This window comes from Marmota monax, unplaced genomic scaffold, assembly GCF_021218885.2.
Source record: "Marmota monax isolate L192 unplaced genomic scaffold, Marmota_monax_Labrador192_F-V1.1 WCK01_AAM20220418_F8-fsc00050, whole genome shotgun sequence".
NCBI classification, from domain to species: domain Eukaryota; kingdom Metazoa; phylum Chordata; class Mammalia; order Rodentia; family Sciuridae; genus Marmota; species Marmota monax.
In genome coordinates, this window is record NW_026694552.1 from 5,180,331 (window position 1) to 5,205,552 (window position 25,222).

At 34.9% G+C, this 25,222-nt stretch overlaps 1 protein-coding gene across 3 annotated transcripts in view; it reads left to right on the forward strand.

Annotated features, from left to right (window-relative positions):
- Positions 1-19,222, forward strand: part of Radx (RPA1 related single stranded DNA binding protein, X-linked) — a 73,935-nt gene extending 54,713 nt beyond the window's left edge. For all 3 annotated transcript variants that reach the window (XM_046420869.2, XM_046420871.2, XM_046420870.2), the window contains 2 exons: positions 2,889-3,056; positions 17,919-19,222. In XM_046420869.2, the coding sequence (XP_046276825.1) occupies positions 2,889-3,056; positions 17,919-18,049 (299 nt within the window). In that variant the 3' untranslated portion in view covers positions 18,050-19,222. The remainder of the gene's footprint in view (positions 1-2,888; positions 3,057-17,918) is intronic.
- The last annotated feature ends 6,000 nt before the right edge of the window (positions 19,223-25,222 follow it).

Genomic DNA, 25,222 nt, shown 5'->3' on the forward strand with positions numbered 1-25,222 from the left:
AATGTCTTAAAGTCTGATGTTGGAAAATTATAGATTAAATATACAAATATACATTTATTTATTCAAATTAACAAGTATATATTGAGTGCCCACTATGTGCCTAATACTGGTCTAAGTGCTAAAGTTAAATTAGTGAACATAACAAATAAAATCCCTGCCCTAAAAGAGCTTACTGTAGAGTGAGATGGTGATAGGTGACAGAACAAACAAGAATGCTGTGGTGGAGAAAGGTTCCATTTTAAATAGATTACTCAGCAAAGGTCTCAGTGAGAACATGGCATTTCACCAGAAACCTGAAGGAGGAGAAAGAGCAAGCCAAGTGGTTATCTGGGATAAGAATATCCTAGGCACATCACTAGAATTTGCACTCTCAAGTCTAGTTTCAATCAAATAATTTTAATTTTACTGATAATGTTAAAGCTAAACTCATAGTATTTTATAACTTAGAAAGCAGCTCAAAATACATTTACAAGTTGAAGCAATATGGAAATCCCTCAAAAAAAAAAAAAACTAGAAATAGAACCACCATTTGACCCAGTTATCCCACTTCTTGGTATATCCAAAAAAAGTTAAAATCAGCATACTACAGTGACACAGCCACATCAATATTTATAGCAGCTCAATTCACATTATCTAAGATATGGAATCAACCTAGGTGCCCTACAACAGATGAACAGATAAAGAAAATGTGGTGTATATGCATAATGGAATATTAATAGGCCATAAAGAAGGGTGACTATGATATTGCAAGTAAATGGATGGATCTAGAGACTATCATGCTATGTGAAATAAGCTAATCCCCCCCCCCAAAAAAAAACAAAGGTTGAAATGGTCTCTTTGATATGTGGATGCTAACAGACAACAAGGGAGGGAAGAATAGAAGTTCATTGAATTAGAAAAAGCTGAATGAAGGGAAGGAATGAGGGACAAGAATAGGAAAGACAGTGGAATGAACCTGACATAAATTTCCTATCTACATATATGAATACAACACAGTGAATCTCAACATTGTGTACATCCACAAGACTGGAATCCTAATTAGAATAAGATGTACTCCATGTTTGTATAAGTATGTCAAAATTATCTCTACTGTCAAGTGTAAAAAGAAAAAATAAAATACATTTATAAGTTGGAATGTATCATATGATCAATGATATATTTAATGCAGAGTATTCTTTTTATAATAACTTATTACATTAATGATATAGCTTAGAGTTAAATTTACTGTACATTCACAGGAGCATTGCAGCACTACTGAGAGTTATAGGATAGCTACACTTCTTATAACACTGAATTGGAGTCCTCAGGAAATTCTAGATAACATTATTGTTTTACATTATGAATACCAAATTTTAGTGATCTTTAAAAAAATTTAAGCAGCCCTTAGTTATACCTTAAAGTTATGGTATCTAGTGTCATTTGCTCATAAATAGCAAAGAATTTGCACTTCTGGGTCAATTTGCAGCTTAACAAGAAGGAATTTGTTTAACCATCAGTGGCCCATACTCAGTACTTAAGAATCACTATAAGGGATTAACAGGAGAAATATTAAGGACATAGAATTTAGGTGACCACATATCCAGGAAGAATAAAAGGGCTAATGAGGATTATGACAACTCCTGGATTTCTGGCTTGGGAAACTATATGAAGTTCATAGTTTTAAAGCTGTTCTCTTTTTGTTTACCCTTGATGTAGCCAGACTGGTCACCTTACTCTTATCTAAATCTTTGGCTTGTGTTACTCCATGACATGCCTGAAATGCCCTCCTCTCTGTTGCTTAATTTCCACTCATCATTTAGTACCCAGATCAAATCCTTGTCTTCTTCCAAGAAGTGTTTTTGTTTTGTTTTGTTTTTATCCACCCTAGCAAGCATAAAGAGATGGCAGTCAAAGGACAGTATTCACTATGGCTAAGAACCTTTTCTACTGAAACCATTTATTAACCCTAATAGTTAGTATGTGAACTGTGTCTTATGTATTCGAGGACAAATGGGACCGAGTTACATCATCCCTGGTCTTTCTGAAGCCAAATATCCAGATGGCAGTAAGGGAACCAAAAATCATCTCTCTTAATTCTCCTACCTGTCATGAATGACCAAGGAATCACTCTCTATATCTTCATTTATGTGACAAGGCTATTCTCTGGATAATAAAACATTAATTTTATATCAGTAGGGAAAACATTTTTAATTGTTATTTCTAGAAGTGGTGATAGGTTGCACTGAAGTACCTACTTTTTCAACCTATAGCAATTCAGCATGTTAAAATCAAACCAGGGGGCTGGGGATGTGGCTCAAGTGGTAGCGCGCTTGCCTGGCATGCGTGCGGCCCGGGTTCGATCCTCAGCACCACATACAAACAAAGATGTTGTGTCTGCAGATAACTAAAAAAAAAAAATTAAAATTCTCTCTCTCTCCCCTCTCTCACTCTCTCTTTAAAAAAAAAAAATCAAACCAGGGGCTAGGGTTGTGGCTCAGAGGTAAAGCACCCGCTTACCATGTATGAGGCATTGGGTTCGATGCTCAGCACCACATAAAAATAAAATAAAGATATTGTCATAAAAAAAGATCAAACCAAGATAGGAATAGAAAAGACAGTGGAATGAATTGGATATAACTTTCCTATGTTCATATATAAATTCACCATCATGTACATCATGTAATCAGTAAAACTCCACATCATGTACAACCACAAGAATGGGATCCTGATTAGAATAAGTTATAATGCATGTATGTATAATATGTCAGAATACTCTCTACTGTCATATGTATCTAAAAAGAACAAATACAAAATAAGATTTAAAAAAAGATCAACACAGCAAATTTGGCGTTATTAGCACCATAAACTAACCCATCAAACTTTTAATAATGTGTAATTTTCTCCAACAGGTCTGAACCATGAGATTGCAATTGATGTTGCATTCCTACCCATGTATTGTCCAGAAGATGTCCGAACATCTCAAATAGACACATTGTTGACCTGCATGAATTACAGCTGTGTATATCCTCCAGAAGTCACTGTCAGTGACCGATTTCCAGGCCCCCGAGCACTTGCAAGTAAGAAAATCTGTGTTCCTTTTACTCAGGAAAAAAATCATAAACAATTCTAACCTTTTCCCATTGACAATATTTAATTATGTAAGCAACTCTAGACTTAAAACTTGATGTAGTTTAACTAAAGGTTTATTTGGTAAATGTTCCCTAAGACTTATAAAATGAGGTTGTATCTTTTAAATAAATTGAGCAACTTGTTTCTATTCTGGGCAGGCATTAAGAAATGTTCTTATAATATAATTTGATATGTAATTATTTCATCAGATCTAAATGACATACATGTGGAACTGTGCAGTTCTAGTCTTTTTTATTTTTTTATTTTTTATTAGTTCTCTTTAGTTATACATGACAGTAGAATCCATTCTGATAAAATTATATAAGCATAGATTTTATCTTATTCTAATTAGGACTCCATTCTTGTGGAGATACTCTCTTCTTTTAACTCAGGCCAGACAATTTGTCTTTTTACCTTATAATTGTCTGAAATCACAATATCTCCAAAGTATAATATAGTAAAATTTCTCTCTTATAAATGTTTAGTTATTCAAGTGCTAAACAATAAATTCCTTGAGGACGGCTAGGAGTGTATGAGGTCCCAATAGTGAAACTCTTCAACCAAAAATTTGTTTAGGCTACTAAATAATATATCAAACTTTATTTCTTTAAACTTGTGAAATTATCTGTCAAATTGTAATTACCCTGTTTATTGTCTGTTTTCATTTATATTTCCGAAGCATAGAGTGAAATTCTAGCAGTTTTTACTGAGCTTACATTTAAAAGTTAATACATTTAAAAGAGCATTTAAGAAAGGCTTTATTTTCCTGGGATTTTGTGGTAGGTCTTTCTAAGCTGACAAAGCTCTTGAGTGTATGTTGTTTTTGAATGAATCTTTTATGAACTGCACCCAATGAAGTAACTTTTGACAGTAATGGTTATGCAAACTGAACACAAGTGTCTACTTTCATAAGAAATGAGGTTTTCTATTTTCCCACAGCCCATTTTAGAGATGATATATTGGTTGACTTGCAGTATTACTTTTTATATTACAGCTCCTTGGGCTCTTTGCAATTCCAGATTTCTTAATTTATACCTAACCTGTAGTTTAAATATTTCTGTACTAATTTTTGTTCCTTGCAATATTCACTTCTGTCACATATCTTCTGCTATATGTATATTCCATCAACAATACAAAATATCAGGTCAGAGTTCTCAGTTATATGCTTATTGTTAGTGCCAATATTATTACAGTAGTCACTAATATGGTCACATGAAAAGTCTATCAAAGTAGTTAATATTTGGATATGAAGGACAAGAACCACTAGGGAAGAAAATAAAATGGTAACCAAAAGCAAAGGAATTCATCTTGAGTGTAATGCCATGTTTTTCTTGCTTTGGCACTAATAATAATAGTGTCCATTTAACTCTGTGGTAATCATTGTGCCTGTACATTTTATACATTTAAATTAATTTTACTAATAACCCTGTGGAGTGCATATTAATATTTCCTATTTATAGAGAACTAGACTGAGAATCAGAGATATTCACCAACATGAGTAACAGTCACAATTTGAACCAAAATCTGTCTGATCCAAACTTTTCCATTCCTTTCATGATTCTAACTAAAAGATAAAAATAGAGTGGTGTGATATACTGAGACATGGATTCATCCTTTAAACAGTTTTAATAAACTAACATTTTTTTATTACAAAAGCTATATACATGTTAATAATTAAAAATTGAAACAGGAACAAAGGAACAAAAATTAGTACAGAAATATTTAAACCTCAGGTTAGGGTATAAATTAAGAAATCTGGAATTGCAAACAGCCTAAATATCAGAAAGGTGTTGAATAAAAGTGCAAGTTCCCCTCCTTCCCTTCCCAGATCCAGCCCCTTCCACCAACCCACTCACCTATTCTCTGGAGATAAACAGAATTTTTATTCCTTGAAGAAATTATTTTTTTGTAAAAAAAAAGAAATTATTTTTGTGTAAAGCAGTTTATATTCTTACTCATCCTCTGTCTCTCAAAGTACACGCAAATGGAATTATATAACTGTGTTATTCTGTAACCATCTTTTTCATTTTGACAGTTTACCAGTTTACCTTGGACATTTTTCATGTTAGTATATACAGAGATACCTCATTCTTTTTAATAACTACAAAGTATTTCACTGTGTGGATATACCAAAATTTACTTCCCCAGTTGCCAACTAATGGAGAGTTAGATTGTTTCATGGTTTTTTTAAAGGAAAAAAACATCTTTATAACTTTATTTTATTTATTTTTTATGTGGTGCTGAGGATTGAATCTAGTGCCTCACATGTGGTAGGCAAGTGCTCTGCCACTGAGCTACAGCTCCAGCCCCAAGTATTTTATTTTTCTGAGGGGGGGGAAATTATCAAATAGTACTGCAATGGGTTTCCATATATATTTGTATGTGTGTATATGTGCGTGTGTGTGTGTGTAATCTTGATATACTACTATATCTGTAAGAAGAATTCGTAGAAGTCACTAACTCAAAAGATGTGTTCATTTAAAATTTTGGTAGATGTTTTAAATGCTTCTCTATAAGAGAACTAATATCTACTAATTTACACTAGAGCCAAAGTCAAGAGTTCCACTTTATTCACACCCTTGTAAAGACTAGGTATTATTATTCTTATTAATCTTTGGCAGACTGCTGGAAAAACTAATGTGTTACTATTTAGATTTGAATTTCTCCATTATTTCTGAACTGGAAAATCTTCATATGATTTTTAGTCACTTAAATTTTATTTTATTTTTTTTATTGGTTTTTCAAAACATTACAAAGCTCTTGACATATCATATTTCATACATTTGATTCAGGTGGGTTTTGAACTCCCAATTTTACCCCAAATACAGATTGCAGAATCATGTCAGTTACACATCTACATTTTTACATAATGCCCTATTAGTAACTGTTGTATTCTGCTACCTTTCCTATCCTCTACTATGTCCCCTCCCCTCCCCTCCCATCTTCTCTCTCTACCCCATCTACTGTAATTCATTTCTCTCCTTGTTTATTTTCCCATTCCCCTCACAACCTCTTATATGTAATTTTGTATAACAATGAGGATCTCCCTCCATTACCATGCAATTTCCCTTTTCTCTCCCTTTCCCTCCCACCTCATGTATCTGTTTAATGTTAATCTTTTCTTCCTGCTCTTCCTCCCTGCTTTGTTCTTAGTTGCTCTCATTATATCAAAGAAGACATTTGGTATTTGTTTTTTAGGGATTGGCTAGCTTCACTAAGCATAATCTGCTCTAGTGCCATCCATTTCCCTGCAAATTCCATGATTTTGTCATTTTTTAGTGCTGTATAATACTCCATTGTGTATAAATGCCACATTTTTTTGATCCATTCATCTATTGAAGGGCATCTGGGTTGGTTCCACAGTCTAGCGATTGTGAATTGTGCTGCTATGAACATGGATGTAGCAGTATCCCTGTAGTACGCTCTTTTAAGGTCTTCAGGGAATAGTCCGAGAAGGGCAATAGCTGGGTCAAATGGTGGTTCCATTCCCAGCTTTCCCAGGAGTCTCCATACTGCTTTCCAAATTGGCCGCACCAGTTTGCAGTCCCACCAGCAATGTACAAGAGTACCCTTTTCCCCACATCCTCTCCAGCACTTGTTGTTGTTTGACTTCATAATGGCTGCCAATCTTACTGGAGTGAGATGGTATCTTAGGGTGGTTTTGATTTGCATTTCTCTGACTGCTAGTGATGGTGAGCATTTTTTCATGTACTTGTTGATTGATTGTATGTCCTCCTCTGAGAAGTGTCTGTTCAGGTCCTTGGCCCATTTGTTGATTGGGTTATTTGTTTTCTTATTGTTTAATTTTTTGAGTTCTTTGTATACTCTGGATATTAGGGCTCTATCTGAAGTGTGAGGAGTAAAAATTTGTTCCCATGATGTAGGCTCCCTATTTACCTCTCTTATTGTTTCTCTTGCTGAGAAAAAACTTTTCAGTTTAAGTAGGTCCCATTTGTTGATTCTTGTTATTAACTTTTGTGCTATGGGTGTCCTATTAAGGAATTTGGAGCCCGACCCCACAATATGTAGATCGGAGCCAACTTTTTCTTCTATCAGATGTAGAGTCTCTGATTTGATATCTAGCTCCTTGATCCACTTTGAGTTAACTTTTGTGCATGGCGAGAGGAGGGGATTCAGTTTCATTTTGTTGCATATGGATTTCCAGTTTTCCCAGCACCATTTGTTGAAGATGCTATCCTTCCTCCATTGCATGCTTTTAGCTCCTTTATCAAATATAAGATAGCTGTAGCTTTGTGGATTAGTCTCTGTGTCCTCTATTCTGTACCATTGGTCCACCCGCCTGTTTTGGTACCAGTACCATGCTGTTTTTGTTACTATTGCTCTGTAATATAGTTTTAAATCCAGTATTGCTATACCACCTGATTCACACTTCCTGCTTAGAATTGCTTTTGCTATTCTGGGTCTTTTATTTTTCCATATGAATTTCATGATTGCTTTATCTATTTCTACAAGAAATGCCATTGGGATTTTGATTGGCATTGCATTAAACCTATAGAGAACTTTTGGTAATATCGCCATTTTGATGATGTTAGTTCTGCCTATCCATGAACAGAGTATATTTTTCCATCTTCTAAGATCTTCTTCTACTTCTCTTTTTAGGGTTTTGTAGTTTTCATTGTATAAGTCCTTCACCTCTTTTGTTAGGTTGATTCCCAAGTATTTTATTTTTTTTGAATGATATTGTGAATGGAGTGTTTTTCCTCATTTCCGTTTCAGAAGTTTTGTCGCTGATATACAGAAATGCCTTTGATTTATGCGTGTTGATTTTATATCCTGCCACTTTGCTGAATTCATTTATTAGTTCTAGTAGTTTTTTTGTAGACCCTTTTGGGTCTTCTAGGTATAGAATCATGTCATCTGCAAATAGTGATAATTTAAGTTCTTCCTTTCCTATTTTTATGCCTTTAATTTCTTTTGTCTGTCTAATTGCTCTGGCCAGTGTTTCAAGAACTATATTGAATAGAAGTAGTGGTAGAGGACATCCCTGTCTTGTTCCAGATTTTAGGGGGAATGCCTTCAATTTTTCTCCATTGAGAATGATGCTAGCCTGAGGCTTAGCATAGATAGCTTTTACTATGTCGAGGTAAGTTCCTGTTATTCCTAGTTTTTCTAATGTTTTGAACATAAAGGGATGCTGTACTTTGTCGAATGCTTTTTCTGCGTCTATTGAGATGATCATATGGTTCTTATCTTTAAATCTGTTGATGTGGTGAATAACATTTATTGATTTCCGTATATTGAACCATCCTTGCATCCCATGGATGAATCCTACTTGATCATGGTGCACAATTTTTTTGATGTGCCTTTGTATCCGATTCGCCAGAATTTTATTGAGGATTTTTGCATCTAGGTTCATCAGAGATATTGGTCTGTAGTTTTCTTTCTTTGAGGTGTCTTTGTCTGGTTTCGGAATCAGGGTGATGTTGGCCTCATAGAATGAATTTGGCAGAGCTCCCTCTTTTTCTATTTCCTGAAATAGCTTGAAAAGTATTGGTATTAATTCTTCCTTAAAGGTTTTGTAAAACTCCGCTGTATACCCATCTGGTCCTGGGCTTTTCTTGGTTGGAAGTCTTTTGATTGCTTCTTCTATTTCATCTATTGATATTGGTCTGTTTAAGTTGTGAGTATCCTCCTGACTCAGTCTGGGCAAATCATATGACTTAAGGAATTTATCAATGTCTTCACTATCTTCTATTTTATTGGAATATAGGTTTTCAAAATAATTTCTAATTGTCTTCTGTATTTCTGTAGCGTCTGTTGTGATATTGCCTTTTTCATCCCGTATGTTAGTAATTTGAGTTCTCTCTCTTCTTCTCTTCGTTAGCATGGCTAAGGGTCTGTCGATCTTATTTATTTTTTCAAAGAACCAACTTTTAGTTTTGTTAATTTTTTCAATAGTTTCTTTTGTTTCAATTTCGTTGATTTCCGCTCTGATTTTGATTATTTCTTGCCTTCTGCTACATTTGCTGTTGTTTTGCTCTTCCTTTTCTAGGGCTTTGAGATGAAGTGTGAGCTAATTTATTTGTTGGTTTTTCCTTTTTTTGAGAAATGACCTCCAGGCGATGAATTTCCCTCTTAAAACTGCTTTCATTGTGTCCCATAGATTCCGATATGTTGTGTCTGTATTTTCATTTATCTCTAAGAATTTTTTGATTTCCTCCTTTATGTCTTCTGTAACCCATTGATCATTCAGTAACATATTGTTCATTTTCCATGTGATGTAGGATTTTTCCTTCCTTCTTTCATCATTGATTTCCAGTTTCATTCCATTATGATCAGATAAAATGCATGGGATTATCTCCACCCCTGTATATTTACTGAGAGTTGCCCTATGGCATAATATATGGTCTATTTTTGAGGAGGATCCATGTGCTGCTGAGAAAAAAGTATATCCACGTGATGATGGTTGATATATTCTATGTCAGTTAAGTCTAGGTTGTTGATTGTGATATTGAGTTCTATAGTTTCTTTATTCAACTTTTGTTTGGAGGATCTGTCAAATGGTGAGAGAGGTGTGTTGAAGTCACCCATAATTATTGTGTTGTGGTCTATTTGATTCTTGAACTTGAGGAGAATTTGTTTTATGAACGTCACAGCACCATTATTTGGTGCATAAATATTGATAATTGTTATGTCTTGTTGGTGAATGGTTCCTTTTAACAGTATATAATGTCCTTCCTTATCCCTTTTGATTAACTTAGTCTTGAAGTCGATTTTATTCGATATGAGGATGGCCACCCCTGCTTGCTTACGAGGACCGTGTGCGTGGTATATTTTTTCCCAACCTTTCACCTTCAGCCTGTGTATGTCTTTTGCAATCAGATGTGTCTCCTGGAGGCAGCATATTGTTGGATTTGTTTTTTTAATCCATGTTACCAGCCTATGTCGCTTTATTGGAGAGTTTAAGCTATTAACGTTTAGAGTTACTATTGATATATGGTTTGTACTTCCAGCCATGTTTGATTATTTATCTTCTTTTTTTTTTAATTTAATTTAGTTTGTTTCTCCATGGTTAGCTTTCCCCCCCGCCCTCTGTTTTTATAGAGGCACTTCCCACTGATGGTTTTGGTTATTGTTTTTCATTTCTTCCTCGTGTAGTGTTTTGCTCAAGATGCTGGTTTTCTGGCTGCAAATTCTTTTAGCTTTTGTTTATCATGAAAGATTTTTATTTCGTTGTCGTACCTGAAGCTTAATTTTGCTGGATACAGAATTCTTGGTTGGCATCCATTGTCTTTCAGTGTTTGAAAAAATTTTTGACAAGGAGCCACTTGTCAAAAGAAACTAACTTTATTTTTAGAACCACACACGACAAACAAAATAGTCTCTCAGGAAAAACCCTCAGAGCCTCAACTGCCACCACCGGCTTTCCCCAAGCCTCTGTCTCCCACACAGCTTCTCTCCACCTCCCACAATCCTCCTGCTCTTGAGGCCGATTGGCTGGGTCACGTGGGCGGAGCCAAAAAAGTCCCCCAATGAGCAGCTCCGTGGTCTGAAAGGGCAGGGAAACAGTCCAATGAGCATCACCGCAGAGGAGCCAATCAGCTAGATGTTGCTGGGGCCGCTGTGAGCCAATCATCAGCCAGCAGCTGGAAGTTTGCTGGCAGCTGGAAGTTTGCTGGGGCCCCTTTGGCTGTGGCTCTCAACACCAGGATCTTCTCGCTTTCAGCGTCTGTGATGAAAAATCCGTTGTTAACCTTATTGGTTTATCCCTGAATGTAATCTGCCTCCTTTCTCTTGTAGCTTTTAATATTTTCTCTTTGTTCTGTATATTGGATATCTTCATAACAATGTGTCTTGGCGTTGGTCTACTGTGATTTTGTGTGCTCGGTGTCCTGTATGCATCTAAAATTTGTATATCTGTTCCCTTTTTTATTTCTGGAAAGTTTTCTGTAATTATTTCATTCAGCAGGCTACTCATTCCCTTGGTTTGAATCTCTGTACCTTCTTCTATCCCGATGACTCGTAGGTTTGGTTTTTTTATGTTATCCCATATCTCTTGGATGTTTCTCTCGTGATTTTTAACCAGCCTTTCTGAGTTGGCTAGGCTCTTTTCAAAATGATATATTTTGTCTTCATTATCTGACGTTCTGGCTTCTACTTGCTCCACTCTGTTAGTGATACTCTCAATTGAGTTTTTAATTTGGTTTATTGTTTCCTTCATTTCTAGAATTATTGTTTGATTTTTTTTTATAATATCTATCTCCTGATAAAGATGCTTAACTTCTTCTTTTATCTGTTTATGTAATTGATTTTCAAAGTGTTCTTTCACTGTTTGGATTTGCTGTCTCGTATCCTCTTTAAGGTTCCCTGTCTAAGGTGTTCCTTGAGTTCTTTATATGACCATTTTTCTGCTGACTCTAGGTCCTGCTGAATATTTAGGCTGTCCTTCATTGTTTGTACCCCTTTTCTTCCTTGCTTTTTTATGCTGCTCATGTTACTTCTTGTTCTTCTTGACCGCTGAGTTACTGTTTACTCTTATAAATTTATTTGATGCTTGGGAAGAAAGATATTAGAAGGGGAAGGGAAGAAGTCACTAAAGAGAATGAGAGTAGGCAGGTAGAATTCAAGGAAGGGGGAATAAGAAAATTGAAAAGACAAAAGAAACAAAAACAAAACACACACAAAAAAGTTAGAAAATAAAGAAAGAAAAGAAAAAAATTTTTTTTACAAAAATAATAATGATAATAAAAATAATGAAAATTAAAATTAAAAAAATTATAATAATAAAAATTAAAAAAAATTAGAAACATTAAAAAAGTTAAAGAACAACAACAATAAAAAATTGAAAATGAAAGAAAAAAAAGAAAAAGAAAAAAAAATGATAATAATAATAATAAATGCAGTCATAGAGTTCGATTAATTTCTCTTCCAGTAGGTGGAGCTGTGCCCACTGGGTCAAGCTTCTCCTCTCAATAGGTGGGAACCATTCACTGTGCAGCAGCTCTTCCTCACAGACTGGGCGGGTCTCCAATCCTGAGTGCCTAGGGCCTTCTCTTGTGTTTCCTCAAGCCAGGCCGCGCTCACCTGTGACGCTCACCACAATACTGGCTACACGCCATGTCTGCTGCTCCTGGGAGCCCTGTTGCGCTCGTTTCAATGCAGTTATCTCCTCCGCCCGTGACGTCAGTTCTCTGCCAAGTTGGTATCACATGTAAATGGTGACCGTTCGTTCCCTTTGCCGGGTGACCAGTGCAACGGGTGGGTCCTGACTGTCTCTCCCAATCCCCATTTCAATCCTGTGGCCACTGCCTATGAAGGCTCGGTTGGTTATTACCTCTGAAAGTTCCTAAGGGCCAACCAGTTATTTCAGCGGGATTGTTAGTGCTGAGTCACGAGAAGCAGGCGAACCGGAGCTTGGATGCAGCCGATCCGGGCTCGGTGTGTGTGTTCTGAGGGGCCCAGACTGTACACCCCAGATCCACGTCAGCTCAGCGTTGCCTAGTGATCCTGAGCAAACAGCATTTATACAGTTTACAGCTCCCTATGCCCGCGCAGTTGAAGAGGTCAGAGACTTGATCTCTCCCCGCCCGCTGCCATGTTAGATCTCCTCAATGATATTCATGTTGCCCTTACAGCTTCCTGGCATAAGCAAGTTCTTGGGATTATACAAACTGCTGCTTCTGTTTCCAGTCCAGATTTCTAGAAATTAAACCCTGCCGCCGTCGCCTCTTCCCCGGGGCCACGCTCAGGTGCGCCGCGCTCGTCCGTGACCATAGCTGCCCCAAAGAACCGGTGCCCAGCCCCCAGGGCCCAAGCGGCTGCCGCCGCGGCTCTCCGGCTCCCTCCTCTGAAGCATGGGTCCCCTTGCAGGGGCATGCAGAACGACCCCAGAGCAGGCTCTGCCCGAGGGTGCAGCGGCGAACAGGCGACCCAGGCGCTCAAGGCTGCGGTCCAGCCTTTGGAGGACAGGGCTCGGCACGCAGCCCAGCTCCAACCTCTAGGTGTGGCTGCCGGACAATGTAGCCATAGCCATCAAGACAGCCGGCAGAAAGCAAATGGCGGCTCCCGCGGAGTGGATTTTCGGCACAGAAACCGCAGCCCAGCCAATGATCCCAATCCACAAACTCTCACTGTATAAAAAATATTCAAAAAAAAAAGGCGGGGCGCACTGAGCTTTCTTTGCCTAGGGTACTTACAATCCACTGCTGATTACACATTCACCTTTTCTGCCCAGAGCGAAGCGAAAGAGGAAGCAGATGGGAGCAAAGCGCCCGCGGCTTTGGGCGGCAAAGCGTCCCGGAGCCAAGCGTCTCTTTTTCGATCTCTTTGTTCTTCCTGCTGCTTGGCAAAGTGGTCCGCTACAGATTAACGGTGAAAGGGGTTCTTACACGCTGTGCGAAATCTCAATTAAAGCCGCTGCTCTGAGCACCACGCTCAGCACTTCAGCAACCCCCGTGCGCAGCGGCCATCTTATTCTGATGCTCAGTCACTTAAATTTTATTGCCAAGAACTTTCTAGAAATTACAGTGCTAGTCTTATTTTTTCCATTTAGATATAAGAATGTTCTTTTTCTTATTAATTTTTCTTTTTATATTAAAAATTAACCCTTTTTCATGTGCTAAAAATTTATTTACCTAGTTTGACATTTATTCAATAGCAGTTTTCTTTGGTATTTTAAGTAATTTTGTTTCTGTGTACTCAAGTACATCATCTTTTATTTTGTGGCTGCTCCTTTTCATACTCAAAAAGGCATCACCCAGCTCAAGACACTTTTTAAAAATTCACTATACTTTTCCTTAATACTTTTAGAACTTTGTTATTTTTGCTTATATATTTTTAATTGTGATCAAATGGACAACACAAAATTTGCCATTTTAGCCATTTTTAAATGTCTTTTCAATTATATTAAGTACATTGACAATGTGGTGCAACCATCATCAGTATCCATTTCCAGAATTTTCTATCATCCCAAACAGAAATACTGTACCCATTAAATAGTAACATCCCAATCCCCCCTCCTCAGCCCCTGGTAACTACGATTCCACTTTCTCTATGAATTTGTCTATTTTAGTCATTTCATGCAAATTGAATCATGAAATATTGTTTTGTGTCTCACTTATTTTATTTAGTATAGCATTATCAATATTCATTCATATTGTAATATATATCAGAATGTCATTCCTTTATATGGCTAAATAATATTTCTTTGTATTATATTTTACATTTCCTTTATACATTTTTCTGTTAATGTAAATTTGGTCTATTTCTGTATTTTGGATATTGTGAATAATTCTTCTATGAACATTGGTCTATAAGTATCTGAGTCTCTGCTTTCAACTTTTTTTGCTATAAACCCAGGAGTGGAACTGATAGATCATATGGTATTCCTACATTTAACTTTTTGAGGAATAGCCAAACTGTTTTTCACAGCATCTTCACTATTTCACAATCCCACCAGCAATCCATGATGATTCCAGATTCTTGGCATCCTCACTCAAGCCCTTGTTACTTTCAAGCTGTTATATTTCATTTTGATAGCAGCCACCAACATGGGTGTGAGTTGGTATCTCACTGTGGTTATGATTTGCATTTACCTAATTACTATAGATGTTGAGTATCTTTTCATGTGTTTATGGGCCATGTGTATAATTTATTTGGAGAAATTTCTATTCAATTCCTTTGCCCATTTTTACAATTTTTTAGCGGAGGCATTATTATATATGTGACTTCATTTTGGCAACTTAAAAATTTAATTCATTTGGAATTTTGTGTAGATGGTGACATAAGGATCCAGTTTTATATTTTATTTTTCAAATGGACAGTCATTTATCCCAAGTCACTTTTTGAATATGGCTTGCTGATATGAATTCCTTCTTGGTGTCATATTTAATTATGAAGTACAAGAATATGAATGACTTCCACCCCCTTGGAAGCGTTGAGTTGACACATCTATTGATAAACATTTCAGAAGTATAGCACAGGCAGAAGGGTTTTTTTTTCATACATTCATGAAAATGGTTTTATTCTCTAGCTAATCAGGGTTTTCCATCCTGTTTTTAGCAAAGGAATACCACACTTTATTACAAGATAGGTTGGACTGTGTTGCAGTTAGTTACAAAGCAACTCTAAAGTCTCAGTGACATAACACAATAAAAGTTTCTTTCTTGCTTCATTGTGATACAGTGAGTCACCAGCTCTCTTCCCAGTACTTATTTCCAATCCAACAGGGAAGCATGTATCACACTGAAGCAAGAAACTTTTTTATTGTGTTAACTTCCCTCTTGTTGCTGCCCTAGCAAGAACAGATGACTTCTAAGGTTGTCAAGGCAAAGAAAGAAAGAGATGGATAAACTCACTTATTTTTTGACCTATGTAAGTGACACATCACTCCCACTCATTTTCTAATTTTCTAGAACCCAATTACATGATATCAACCTAGTTTCAAGGGATGCCAGGACACTTTGTCTTACCTTGTAACCAATAATAGCAAACAAAGTGAGAATACATAGAGCTTTCTTTGTCTCACTTTATATATGTCTGATGTTACTAAAATGTGTAATTCTTGTTATACTATCAATTTCAAGTAAAATGTACAAAAGTTTATTTTATAGATAAAATTAGTAGTCATTTAATTAAAAGATTTATGTCATATAAATGATATCTTTATTTCACAATAGTTTTGCTTAAGAAAAATTATTGCTGCAATTATTTGAGTGCTTTCTATGTGGTTAGCCACCACTCTAAAGTGCTTTGTGGTATTTAACCCTAAAAACACTGCTCTAAAGAAGCAAATTGAGACATAGAGAAGTTGTCTTTTGCTTGAAGTATTACATAATTGGCAAAGTGGGTGGTATGTGAATCATTGTTTATAAAAGTCAATATATGATAGCAATTAGAATTAGTAAGGTTTGGGTTATTGATGTTAAAATCAAAGCTGAAGGTCTTGAAATCTTTCCAGTTACCTGGATGAAAGTCCATCCCACTCAAAAAAGAACAAAATTATATAGTACTAGCATTTGTTATAACATTCATGTGTTTTATTTAGCTTATACAATTTTAAATCATTCATTAGATATTTTATGTCTAAGATGGGTTTACTGTGAAGTTAATGAATCCTGAGCATACATAGATCCCTCTCAAATCCCTCTTTCTTTCTTAATAATTGCCTCTGTTGGTTCTCTGATCGTATTTTGTTTCATAAAAGGGTCCTCCCTTTAGAGGTTTTCAGAGTGCACTAGATGCACTCCCAAATTTTAGTGCAAATTTATAGAGATATAGCTCTACCATAAAAGGCTGAAAGCTTATACCTTGAAGCTTTACTGTCTGGATTAGAATCATGTGAGTTTATTACTTAACCTCTCAAGTTTTTTGTTTTCTCATATTTAAAAAAGTCTGTCATTTGTAGCCACTGAACTCTGTATAATATATTTGCTTAGTAGTAGTGGACTAATGTTTTGACAGAGTTTCCTTAAACAACAAGGGCCAAGAAAATAAAGAAAAATATATTCTAGTTTTTGCAGATTGACCCTGTGCCACAGCACTTCTTCGACACTTAGCCAAGGCTATTTAGAACTCTGCCTTAGCCTTCACTTCCTGCTTGCTCAGAGCCTGAAGGTCAGCTAGAGGTAAATGATCAGTCTTCTCAGGCCTTTTCTGAGCATGCATCAAGACCTGAATATGTGTAAAGTCTTCTTGATTCCCCAGTGTTCAAAGGCACTTTTAAAAAATCTATTCTCCCATTTATCTCTTTTCTCAACCTCTATCCTGCCCAGAATTTCACTGTTCAATACTTTTTCTTTGCATGCTTTCAACAAAAGCAGTTGTGGGGAAAGCCACCCCAGGTGAGAGAATGATCCACTCTGGGTAAAATGAAAGCAAGTCCTTGCACCTGGACTTTGAGGGAACTGTCAGATGGGTCAAAACACACAGCTGCATAATTGAGAATAAGTTCTACATTGCTCTCTTTGGTACTAACAACCTCCACCAAGGAGTGTGAGTTGTCATCTTCATGGTCACTAATCATCTGGAGTATGAAATATGATAGCCAGGCTATGTAAAACATCATAGCACACTCTTACCATAGTGTAGCACTTTCTTTCTTTCTTAATCATTGCCTCTGATGGTTCTAAATTTTTGTCTAGATTAAGAGTTTGCCAAATGTTGATTCTGAGAATTTTTCCCAGCTTGTAAGATGCTTAATGGAGAGACAGGGCCCTGGAATTCCCTATTCTGCTATTTTCAGTGATATCATTCACCTGATCAATTTTTGGTAAAGCTTGAGAGTATCTAAAGATGCCCTAGTTGATACAAGCCACTTCAAAGGAAATACACTTAAAAGAACCCTCAATTATATATTCATACACATATATGCATATGCATATGTCATTAGAGTATATGTTAGATATATGTTGTTTTGCTTTATGGCTCATAAATTTTACAAAAACATTGATAATTTAATTGCAAAATAGGAAAACTTAAATTTGCATTTCTTTGAAGTTTAATATAAGCTGTTTATTTGGAACATTATAAATGACCTTGAAAATATGTATTTTTATGTTGCTTCACCTAAAAAAGAAAGAAAAGAAAATTAAATATGACTTTGGAAAGCCATATCTTGAAATTATTGGTAGTATCTCTTTGATGTGCTCACTTTTATCTGTAGAAGTTAGATTACTATAACAAAAATTTGGTAAATGCATATGATGTATTGGATGGAGATGGGGGACAGCGTTAATATTGTAAGACAAATCATCAGGTAATGTGATTCTAAATGCAAGTAAATATTTAACTATTTTACAATACTTACCATCTGTTTGTTTTTTTGTTTTTTTTTTTTTTTTTACTTTTAGGTGATATTATAAGAGCAGCAACTGAACTGGATAGAGTACATATCATTGGTATCTTGGATATCTGTAATTTGGGTAACAACAAAGTGGAAGTCTATTTGCAGAAAATTTATAGTCCAGAGAATACCTCTTAAAATTGCCAAATGAAATTATTACAGGTTATAAAGAGGACACTGCTTAAAGATATTCTATTATTTTGTTGATATTTTTAGCAACTCTTTTCAGCAAGAATATTACTTGAGCTCTGAAGTTAAGTGGCTTATGTTTGTCCTGTATTTGGAGCTAATGCACTAATACTAGATTCATTATTGAAAAAGGTTATTAAAACAATTCTTATGTATCAAAAAATTACCTTACTTCTATATGACTATTATCTTGACTTGTCATAATTTATGTTCAGTGTTCCATTTGTGAAGTGTACTTTTATTCTAAAGGTTCAGTATAAGGCGTCCAGACTTACAAGAGTAACTTTTCCTAGAGATTTAGCATCCTTCCAATTTTATTCACATGTAATGACAGATTTTGAATTGCCAATTTTAAGATTAAATTCTCATTCTCTTAAAGTGGTCAACTTGCATTCTCACAACCAAAGTAATTTCAATCATTTGCAAAAGCACATGTGGATTGTTACAGTCTTGTTGCCCCAGGTCTCCAAAGTTTGGTCAGCTGTAAAATGAATGAGCCAAATTAAATTGTTTTCAAGTTTTTCCATACTATACTGTGATTTTTATATGCTTTGGATTTCTAAATATTTTGGCCAGTGTATGATGTTAAATCCAGAGGCTGCAGTATGTCTATAATCTTGCTGTATTCATTTTTGTAGTTCCAAATATGTAATGTGAGTTTAGATAGTGAAATTTCATTTCATATTAACATCTTAAGTGCTCATATTAAAAGTAGAAAAGAGTAACTAAGGAATCGTTTTCATTCTGGTTGTCTTATACTTCATGTTAAATGTAATTGGCCACTCTGCATTTGCAAGGCCCTGTAGTTGACATCTATATGGTTTGTTAGATGAGCTAAAACAACCATCAAATGAGATTAAAGATTATTCTATATCAAAATGATTCTGAATGTAGTTAAGCTATTAACTTGTAGGATTTTCTTGTACCCCTATAGTTGTTACTTCATATGCTATACATTTTAAATTGTTGGGCAGCCTAAGAACTTAAAGATATACTGCAGTTTGTTTATAAATGTGTTCACTCTTCTATTCTTCATAACTGTGTTTAAATGTTAAGTAAAATAGTGAATCCTTCTTGTGTTACAATTTTGAGTGTATTATTAAAGAAGCTAAAATGCAATGACTTTTTTGATCTCTTGTTTCATTTTTAATGAATTTGATGTGTTTTCTTCGTATTTGGGGGGTTATATGTACTTGCTAAATGAGCCAAGATGATTTTTCCATATGGGTTGTTTATAAAATGGAAACTAGGTTTTCAGTTTAAGCTATTATAACTTTTAAAAGGCAATTCCATTTTAGTGCTACATAAATATGAGAGAAGGAAAACCTTAAATATTCATTGAAGGAAAACCACAGGCAAAGATTTCAATACTATACATGGGTATAATTTCTCTTTTTATATTGCATGGGAAATAAAATCTATTTTAAAATTTGAGGAGATTCAAATAAAACTTCACCTGGAAATTTAGTTTATGTTCTAGCAATATTTCTATCCAAATTTGAAGTTCAAAATCTCTGTCCCTATATCAGGTTGTTGCAAAATTGGATAGCTACTATAGCAGTTTCCTAGAAAAATAGCATAATATAATCAGAAAAAAAATATCTTAAAGAGATGTGTTATTAATTGAAAAGCAACACAAATATACTTGTTTAATTCCATCTTCACATTAACAAGTTGATTAGTAAATTATGAAATACTACATAATCTACCAGAGGACCACAGTAGATCACCAAAGTTTCTAATTTGAGGTAGCAAATAAGATACACATACACATTTAAATCCTTGAGTAAGCTGATAAAACTCAAAGGAAAAATTTGAGTTCATGTTCTCTCAGATGAACATTTTTATTTCTTTGCTGAAACTATAGTATTCTCATTCATATTAAAAAGAGGATTTCAGATTTGAAATTCTTATTTTATAATATTAACAAAATTATTCTATGCAGAATATAAACTATAACCAAATCTTATTTTTCTAAAGTCATTTATATGATTTATAATTTAGCTTGTTGGTATTTCACCAGTTATCTTTTCAAATACATTTACTTTTTTTCTTTGTTAAGCATTGCTGCCCAAGAATTTGCATGCAAATTGGTAAGGGCTGAATTGTGTATAATTAGTTCTGTTTATTTCAATAATCAACTATTTTTGATAACATATGGTTAGGGGTAATTGTTGAAAATACATAAAAATTAGATTTGAGGCTTATGTGAAGTTTTTACTTATGTAAGATAATATTTGAGTTTGTGTTAAGTCTCCAAAAAAGAATCATTATATATAAGCGGATATAAACTTTTCTTTTAATCCAACCATGCACCTCATTCTTGCATCTTGTATTGTTATATCAATACCTTTTCTCACCCAAGTTTTTATTCATTATACTTATGTGTGAGTAGAAACATACAGATTTAAAGCTAGCCACAGCTCTGTCCCTAAATCCCTGTAGGATCTTAAGAAAAGCCATTTAAATTGGTTGGCCTCAGTTTACTTATTTGTAAATTTGCAAATAGTCTCATCCAGTTCTATGGTTCTTTTGGTCTATTATTATAGTTATTAGAGAGCTGAAAATGCCTTTGAATTATTTTCATGAAACAAGGTTTTCTATTAAGAACATTTTAAAGTTCTCTTAAAACTTCACTGCAACCAAAAACCAAACATTGAAATTGTTTAATCCTAGTTTTTTAATTGCTAGTGTTTTTTCCTAATTTAATGTGTTATTTTTACATATCTGTGTATATGTATATATATATGTGTGTGTGTGTATATATATATAGCAGAAATCTAAAATATTTCAGCATTTAAAAGTGATGTGTACATTTGCAGTGAAAAATCAAACATTTTTTAAAGAACTTATTTCTGATGTTATTTGAAGGTTACTGTTTTTGACTCCTATTACCTTCTGTTCTAGAAGGTGCCTCTAATGAGGTGTTAATATCTATATTGTAGATGGAGATAAGGTTTATACTCTGAAATCTTTTTTCTTTAAACTGTAATTTGAGCACAAAATAAAATGTTTGAATAACAATAAAATATCAATATTTTAGGTCATTGTGAGATAAACTCAACCCTGAAACTCATAAAAGAATGAGCCAATGTTATGAACATATTTTAAATATGTTTTTTAGTTATACATTGGCACAATATCTTTATTTTGTTTATTTATTTTTATGTAATGCTGAGGATCAAACCCATTGCCTCACATATTCCAGGCAAGTGCTCTGCCACTGAGCCACAACCCCAGCCCTGAACATTTTTTTTGTTTATTTGTTGACCATTTGTATTTCTTTTGAGAAGTGTCTGTTTAGTTCTTTTGCCTATTTATTGACTTCTTTATATATTTATTTATTTATTTGGTATTAAGTTTTTAGAGTTCTTTGTATATTCTGAATATTACTGCCTTATTTAAAACTACATTGAGATTTCATTTCACTCCAGTCAGAATGGCAATTATCAAGAATACAGGTAACAATAAATAAATGGAGTGAGGATGTGGGGGATAATATACACTAATACATTGTTGGTGGGGCTGAAAATTAGCATAATCAATCTGTAAGTCAGTATATTCCTCAATAAAATTAACATCAAACCACCCTATGACCCAGCTACTCAACTCCTCAGTATTTCCAAAAGATTTATAATCAGCATGCTACAATGATGCAGCCACATCAACATTTGTAACAGCACAATTCACAATAGCCAAGCTATGGAACAAACCTAGGTGCCCTTCAACAGATTACTGTATAAAGAAAATGTGAGCCAGGTGTGATGGTGCACACCTATAATCCCAGTGGTTCAGGAGTCTCAGGCAGGAGGATCACGAATTCAAAGCCAGTCTCAATAACTTAGGGAGGACCTAAGCAACTTAGTAAGACCCACAAGTATCACTTGTGGAAATTTCTGGTTTTCAAGATACTTCATAAATGTTCAGAGTACCATCTAAAGTGCAAATAAACACCAAACCTTTATAGGCTGGAAGTTAAATCACACTGAATAAAATAGACAGCAACTAATCTGTCAAAACCAGATTATATCCAGTTACTATACAATTTGAATGATCTAAAGTTCTTTTTTTATTTGTCCTAATTAGTTATACATGATAGTAGAATGTATTTTGACATATTATACACATATGGAGTATAACTTCTCATTCTTCTGGTTGTACATGATGTAGAATTACATTGGTCATGTAATCATATATGCATGTAGGGTAGTAATATTCATTGTGCTGTCTTTCCTATTCTCATTCCCCCTACCTTACCTTCATTTCCCTTTGTCTAATCCAAAGTACTTCTATTTTCCCACAGCCCCCAATTTATTGTGAATTAGCACCCACGTATCAGAGAAAACATTCAGCCTTTGGTTTTGGGGGATTCACTTATTTGACTTAGCATGACATTCTCCAGTTCCATACATTTACCTGCAAATGCCATAATTTCATTATTCTTTATGGCTGAGCCATATTCCATTGTGTGTATATACCACATTTTCTTTATCCATTCATCTGTTGAAAGCTGGCTAGATTGGTTCCATAGTTTAGCTATTGTGAATTGAACTGCTATAAGCATTGATGTGGATACATCACCATAATATGCTGATTTTAAGTCCTTTGCGCATAAACCAAGGAGTGGGATAACTGGGTCAAATGGTGGATCTAATCCATGTTTTCTGAGTAATCTCCATACTGCTTTCCATAGTGGTTGCACCAATTTGCAGTCCCACCAACAATGTATGAGTGTACATTTCCCCCCCACATCCTCACCAACATTTATGTTACTTGTATTCTTGATAATTGCCATTCTGGCTGGAGTGAAATGAAATCTCAGTGTAGTTTTAATTTGCATTTCTCTAATTGCTAGAGATATTGAACATTTTTTCATGTATTTGTTGACCAATTGTCTGTCTTCTATGAAATGACTGTTCAGTTCCTTAGACCATTTATTGATTGGGTTATTCGGGTTGATTTTTTTATAGATTTATTTTTTAGTTGTAGTTGGGCACAACATCTTTATTTTATTTATTTACTTTTATGTGGTGCTGAGGATGGAACCCAGGGCCTCCCACCTGCAAGGTGTGCACTCTACCACTGAGTCACAACCCCAGCCCTAGGGTTGTTTTTGTTTGTTTGTGTGTGTGTGTATTAAGTTTTTTGAGGTTTTTTTTTTTCATTTTGTTTTTAGTTGTAGATGAACACAATACGTTTATTTTATTTATTTATTTATTTTTACATGGCACTGAGAATAGAACCCAGTGCTTCACACATACTAGACAAGCACTCTACCACTGAGCACAACCCCAGCCCAAGTCTTTTGAATTCTGTATATATCATGAAAATGTGCAGGTGGCAACAATTTTCTCTCGTTCTGTAGGCTCTCTTTTCACATTCTTGATTGTTTCCTTTGTGTGAAGAAGCTTTTTAAGTTTTATTCCATCCCATTAATTGATTCTTGATTTTACTTTTTGCACTTTATGAGTCTTATTAAAGAAGTCAGTTCCTAAGACGACATGATGTAGATTTGGGCCTATGTTTTCTTCTATTAAGCACAGGTTCTTTGCTCTAATGCTTAAATCTTTGATCCACTCTGAGTTTTGTGCAGGGTGAGAGATCTAAAGTTCTTGAACTGTCAGTGTATAGGAATTACCTAGAGATCTTATTTTAAATGAGAATTCCAAGATTTTCCTTAGATTCTGATTCATGGTGATGGAGAGTGGGAGCCAGGAACCTTCATTTTAATAAGCCTCTAAGGGATTATAATGTAGGTGCTTCAGAGACAAAACTTTAAAAATACTGAATAAGCACTTAGACAACTCACCCTCCAGTAAACTACTTTAAGGATAAAAGAAAATTACACCAGTGAGTTAGTTTTACTTAATTGCAGATATTTAAAGGCAATTTAAAAGTATCTTTGGATATAATGACTCTAAACTCTGTAAAAGGAAAACATAACACATGCACAAGTTATACAATGCTGGCTACCATATGAAGTCAACACACTTCAACCTCCAGAGTAATTTAACCTAAAATTTCAGTGAAGTTCTCATTAACATTCCAACACTGCCACAGAGTGTTGTGGGAAAGTTTTCATTTTTAAGGTACATAATGATGCAACATTTGCAATAATATAGTGTAAATATTTGAAACTAGTATTTTAAGATTATTTAACAAAATCTAGCTTTTATTGTATTTAGCTAACTTCTCACTGATCTGTTTTTAAACAGTTTTCATGAGTGGTTTTTCCTTTAGGAGCAATGTAATGAATGATTGAAAGGATTTTATCAAACTTCTGGGACTTCACTAATTACTTGCATGCTGGATTCTGGTGTTGAATTTATCACAAATGACTGATCATCAGCAATCAAACTAGTGTTTTGACAATAATATTTTCATAATAATATTTGTTTTCAGTCTGATTATGTTTGTCTTTAACACATCAAAAAATAGTGTGATAGCAAAATGAGTCATTGGCAGCTATGATATAATAGAAAGGTTAATATTTGTATTATTCACCTGTTGGAATTTATTCAGCAGGTTCTACAGGTCATTCCCATAACTCCTTTCCTCTGCTGGGTGGTATTGATTGTCAATTCTCACCCTTGATTGTGGTAGTTTTCCTGATTCCAGACTCTTTGCCTTGGACTTTTAACTATCACTGTGTCTGCCTTCCTTTTGACCTGGTGGCTTTCTGCTTCTCTGACAGCCTCATTCTTGTTAGTCTGGATTGCTGACTCTTGACCCAATGAGACTCCTGTTATCTCTGTTTTCTGTTTATCTTCTTGTCTTTTCATCTATTCCTTCAGCAGCCCTTACCACACATAGCAATATCCCCATCCCAGAAAATTGCCCACACAAGATGATCCTCTAGCAATGTAAGTCCAACTGCTGCTAGGATCCAGTGTACACCTGACTTAAAATAGAGCTTTAAGTACATAAAGCAATTTTTAAAACCTATTTATGCTTTTGGAAGAATGAAAATTACAAACTCTAAATGTTAAAAGTTAAACCTTGAACAATCCTTTTAGAGTATAACACATGGGGGAAAATTAATGGAATGCAGCAACTCATAGGTATCAATCAACAAATATTTGAGTGCCTACCATGGGCAAGGCACTGTATGTGAAAAGATCT